The sequence below is a fragment of the Pteropus alecto genome, unplaced genomic scaffold (assembly GCF_000325575.1).
Source record: "Pteropus alecto unplaced genomic scaffold, ASM32557v1 scaffold98, whole genome shotgun sequence".
Lineage (NCBI taxonomy): Eukaryota > Metazoa > Chordata > Mammalia > Chiroptera > Pteropodidae > Pteropus > Pteropus alecto.
The window spans coordinates 15499233-15504670 of NW_006443570.1; the positions used below are offsets into that span (position 1 = coordinate 15499233).

The 5438-nt window shown below is 37.2% G+C and overlaps 1 protein-coding gene across 3 annotated transcripts in view; it reads left to right on the forward strand.

Moving 5' to 3' along the window:
- The window catches only part of SLFN11 (schlafen family member 11), a 20975-nt gene extending 15841 nt beyond the window's left edge, over positions 1-5134 (forward strand). For 2 of the 3 annotated variants that reach the window (XM_006924950.3, XM_015599161.2), the window contains 2 exons: positions 2802-3525; positions 3733-5134. In XM_006924950.3, the coding sequence (XP_006925012.2) occupies positions 2802-3525; positions 3733-4516 (1508 nt within the window). In that variant the 3' untranslated portion in view covers positions 4517-5134. The remainder of the gene's footprint in view (positions 1-2801; positions 3526-3732) is intronic. The other variant, XM_015599160.2, reaches the window with a different exon arrangement.
- The last annotated feature ends 304 nt before the right edge of the window (positions 5135-5438 follow it).

Sequence of the window (5438 nt, forward strand, 5' to 3'; positions counted from 1 at the left end):
TGCAAAAGGAATTATTTTTTCCACTTCTTTTTCTGACACTTCATTATTAGAGTATAGGAACGCTATGGATTTTTGAACATTGATTTTGTATCCAGAAAATTTACTATATTTGCTTATTGTTTCTAGTAGTGTTCTTGTGCAGTCTTTAGGGTTTTCTATATAGAGAATCGTCATCCACAAATAGTGACAGTTTGACTTCTTTCTTTCCTATTTGGATGCCTTTTTTCTATCTTTCTCTTGCCTGATTGCACTCACTAGGACCTGCAATGTTATATTGAATAACAGTGGCAATAGTTGACAGCCTTACCCTGTTCCTTATCTAGAGGGAAGGTTTTTAGTTTTTCACCATTAATTGTAATGTTGGCTGAACGTTTGTTATATATAGCCTTTATTATGTTCAGGTACTTTCCTTCTATACCGATTTTTTTAAGTGTTTTGACCATAAATGGATGTTGTATCTTGTTGAAGGCTTTTTCTGCATCTATTGATATGATCATATGATTCTTATTTTTTAATTTGTTTATGTGGTGTATCACAAAAATCGATTTGCATTATGTTGAACCATCCCTGTGCCTCTGGGATGAAGCCCACTTGATCATGGTGTATAATCTTTTTAACATGTTGCTGTATTTGGTTTGCTCGTATCTTATTTAGGATTTTTGCATCTGAGTTCATGAGAGATATTGGTCTGTAGTTTTTTCTGTGTGTGTGTTATCTTTACCAGGTTTTGGTATCAGGATAATATTGGCCTCATAAAATGAGTTGGAGAAGTATTGCCTCCTCTTCAATTTTTTGGAAGAATTTGAGGAGAATAGATATTAAATCTTCTTTGAATGTTTGGTAGAATTCACTGGTGAAGCCATCCGGTCCTGGACTTTTACTTTTTGTTAAAAAATATATCTGTCATACACAATTGTGTAAACTCCCTAGTACAATCAACAAATGAGGTTTTTATTTTTTTTAATTTTATACTTCCTTTGGTTTCTAAAGTTGTATTTTAAACATACCTTTATACTATTCTATGATATGTGTTTCTTCCACCTTTTAACATCTCTAAAATCTGGATGTATCCCATAATGAAAACCATCTCCCATTTGCTATCACCCAGGTTGCAGGCATAATCAAGTTGTATGACCACCTAGTACAAGTGAGAAAGCACCAGCAACAATGAACAGTAAACAATTACCAATGAGATATGGGTAATTTCATTTAAAATTACCACTATAAATCTTAATTCTGGTTTGTGATCTGACATCACCACATCAGGATGAAAACAATCTCTTCATCACCCTCCCTCCTTTGGAACATATGATCATTGAAATAAGTTTAACACCCTACAGAGCGAATTTATTCTCATGTCACATAATCATTCCTTGCTCCCTTGTGGCAAAAGGGAGGCTCTTATGATGCCTGCAGTCTCCCATTGATTTGTATGTGAGTGATGCTAGAGTTCTACTTCAGAAGAGATAGGTAGCTCAGAGCCTAACATCAGGGTCTCCCAGTTTAGGACCACAGCCACAGGGGATTCTCTGCTGATAAAAGATTTAACATGGCCCCACTGTCTCCACAAATATTTAATGAGCACATTCTTCCTGAGAGGGCTTCTGTCTCCATCAATAGAGCCTGTTTGGGGAAATTCTGAGATTCAAATACTTTGAGAGTAGGAAGGGAAACAGAACTAACAGGTCCCAAGCAGCTACAATGAACCAGATATCTTATGCTATTTCATTTATTCCTCACCATGGGAAATGTGCTATTTTTAATGTGTTTGTTTGTTTGTTTGTTTTATAGATGAAAGAACAGAGTCTTAGAGAAACTAATAAATTTCCCAAGGTCATAAATATAATAAGCACAAAGGTTTAGATGAAGTGTGCCAGACTTTCCAGCCGCCTTTTCCTTTATCGTAAGATAATAATATTTACGAAAGAATATATACAAATCCTCTGGGACCCAGAAGATTACTTACTCTAATCCACCAGTGGAGAGAGGCTTACAAGGTTTTGCCCAAGTTTGCCTTTGGAAGTAATCACAGATGTGCTGTGATTATTCATCCAGTTCTTGAGTGTGTCATTGGAATAGATATATTTATCAACTGGCAGAATCCTGCTTTGACTCCCTAATCCATAAAGTAAGAAAAGGCATAGTCAAAAAATCTCAGCACCTCTCCCCCAAAATATAAAGTCAATACCACATCTTGAGGAAGGAGGTAAAGAGACTACACAGGTATTAGTGCCACCATTGAAGACTTGAAAAATCCAGGGGCGATTATTCTTGTTATATCTCATTTAAACCATCTATTTGGTCTATTCACAAGATACATGGATTTGGGAAAATGAGAATATATTTTAAACTTAATAAGGTGACAATGCTAATTAAAATGGCTATTCCATATGATATAAGAGTATATATTCTTTTTCTGTCTTCTGGAAGAATTCATTGAAGTTATTTGGATTATTTCTTCCTTAAATATTTGCTATAAATTACCCTTGGAGCCACCTGGGCCTAGGGTTTTCTTTGTGGGAAGGCTTTAAATTATGGATTAATTTCTTTAACAGTTATATCACTATTCAAATTTGTTCCTTATTCCTATTTTGATAAATCGTATTTTTTAAGGAATTTTCCATTCAATCTAAATTTTTAATAAAATACTTATTATCTCTAAAAATATATATACAAAAATCTGTAATATATCATGAGATTAATTATAATTAAGTATAAGTATAATAAATAATTTTATTAATTAAAATTAATTATAAAAATAAATATATTGACCTCAAATTCATAATTGTTTCCATATCTAGTGCCATTGGAAGGTTTGCTATGTACTCCTGAATCCCTTTGGAAGGAGCTGTCCTCAGAGCATGAGGGTCTGGAGGAATTAATAAATAAGCAAATACATCTTTTCTCTCGGGGACTTTTGATCCTTTCTAGAAGCTGGGCTGTGGACCTGAACTTGCAAGAGAAGCAGGGAGTCATCTGTGATGCTCTGCTGGTAACACAGAACAGCCCCCCCATGCTCTACACCATTCTCAGGGAGGAGAATGCAGATGGGCAGTTGTACTGCACCCGTACTGCCTTTACTTTGAAGCAAAAGCTGGTGAACACGGGGGGCTACGCCGGGAAGCTGTGCGTCATGACCAGGGTCCTCCATCTGAGTCCTGAGAGCAAAACAGAGTCCTTTGAAGGTTCAGGCTCTCTAATTGATTACCCCGAGTCCTATGACCTTGCAGACATCCAGCAAATGGAAGCCTTGCTGCAGTCCCTTGTGATTGTCTTGCTCAGCTTCAGGTCTTTCCTGAGTGACCGGCTCGGCTGTGAGATTTTAAATCTGCTTACAGTCCAACAGTATGAGATCCTTTCAAAAAACCTCCGCAAGAACAGAGAATTGTTTATCCATGGCTTACCTGGCTCAGGGAAAACAATCATGGCCATGATGATCATAAAGAAGATCAAGAATAACTTTGGATGTAAAGAAAATGAAATTCTCTACATTTGTGAGAACCAGCCTCTGAAGGACTTTATTAGGTAAGCAGTTGGATTTCATTGTCACCAAGTGAGGTTCAGTCTGAATTCACTCCATATCCCCTTCCACCCAAATCACCATGCTCTTTGAGAGATGGATGGTAAAATGATCTGTAACAACAGTCCTATGCTCATAGGAGTATGATAGAGTAATTTTCCTCCTTTATTTACTTGGAGAGAACCTAAGTGTGTCATTTTTCATTTTTACAGTAATAAAAATATCTGCCGTGCAGTGACCCGGAAAACCTTCATGGCTAACCTTAATGTCGAAAAGATTCAACACATTATCATCGATGAAGCTCAGAATTTCCGCATGGAAGATGGGAACTGGTATGAGAGAGCAAAAACCATTACTCAAAGAAGAAAGGGTTGCCCAGGAATTCTCTGGATCTTTCTGGACTACTTTCAGACCAGTCACACAGATTATGACAGTGGCCTCCCCGAAATCTCAGACCAGAATTCAAGAGAAGAGCTCAACAGAGTGGTCCGCAATGCAGATCCAATAGCCAATTACCTACAGGAGGTAACGCAGAAGATCAAAGAAATGCCGCCACCTAACATTCCCCCTGGGTCCCTGGAGATACTCCATGAAGCTGAATGGGCTCAGGGTGTTCCAGGCAGCTGTGAGATTAAGAAGTGCTTGAACATAACAAAGATAATGACCTATGTAGCAGAGAAGTGCCAGTTTTTCTTGAGGAGTGGTTATTCCCCTGAAGATATTGCTGTGCTTTTTAGCAAAACACAGGAAGTGACAAAATATTCCTATAACTTTCAAAAAGCAATGAAGAAGAGAAGAATGTCTCAGAACAATGATACATCTATTTCGGCCAGTCGCATCTTGCTGGACACTGTTCGTCGGTTTTCAGGCCTGGAAAGAGACATCGTGTTTGGGATCGATCCAAGGGCAGCTGAGCCAGCCATTTCCAACAATCTTCTGCTCTGTCTGGCTTCCAGGGCCAGGAAACATCTGTATATTCTGATGCTTTCTCCTTGACAGGAAGACCTCAATCTAAGAAAAGTTGATAGAGTTAAAATATTCCTTCTGTCTCTGCAGTTTCAGAAAAAGAATGACTACTCCGAATCATAAAAGCATTATTTCTAACAATAGACCCTTGTAAGATAACTAGCTTCAGAGTTGTTGCTATATCCTGTGAAAAGAACATCTTCATCCACACTTGGAACAGCAATAAACTATATGACTGTATGAATTTCTTTTTATAAAGTGCTCAAAAATCTGCTTAAATTAACAAAGGGTAATATGAATTGGACTATTAATCTTAGAACCGATTTTATGGTAAAAGTCCCATCGTGTCAGATTTCAAGCTACCTACGTGACATCAACAGGCTCCTAACATCCCTGGGAATTTAACAGGTGGCTCTTGTGAGCCAGTATAAGCCAGCTTCAGTACATTGCTGTAACCAAAACCATTCTAGCAAAATTTGGTGTCCCTTTTTCTCATTTCACAATATGTTTAGAAAGAAAATATTAGAACAACTGAACACTGTAAATATTTAAAATTATAATCCAATAGAACATATAGAATCTATATATCATAGGAGCCTACCATGTGTCTGGGAAATGTAACACTTAATAATCAACACTGAGATGTAACCCAATATGTATGTTGGATTGTAAAGATAGAGAATCCATTAGCAGCCACACAAAAAGACGGAGTCACTTCAAAAAAATATCAGCCTTCTCAGAAGAATGTTTCATGTCAGAAAAGATTAGAGATACACCAACAAAAGAGCCCTGGAAAGAAGTGTGAGCCATAATATGTTAGCTTTACTGTGCAGCCACACAGTCCTTTAAGAATGAAGAATGAAGATAAACAATTTTGTATATAAAAGAATTCAGGGAAGACCAATCCCATGAATCCTTCCTGAAGAACTTAGAGAATAAACTTCATCCAACC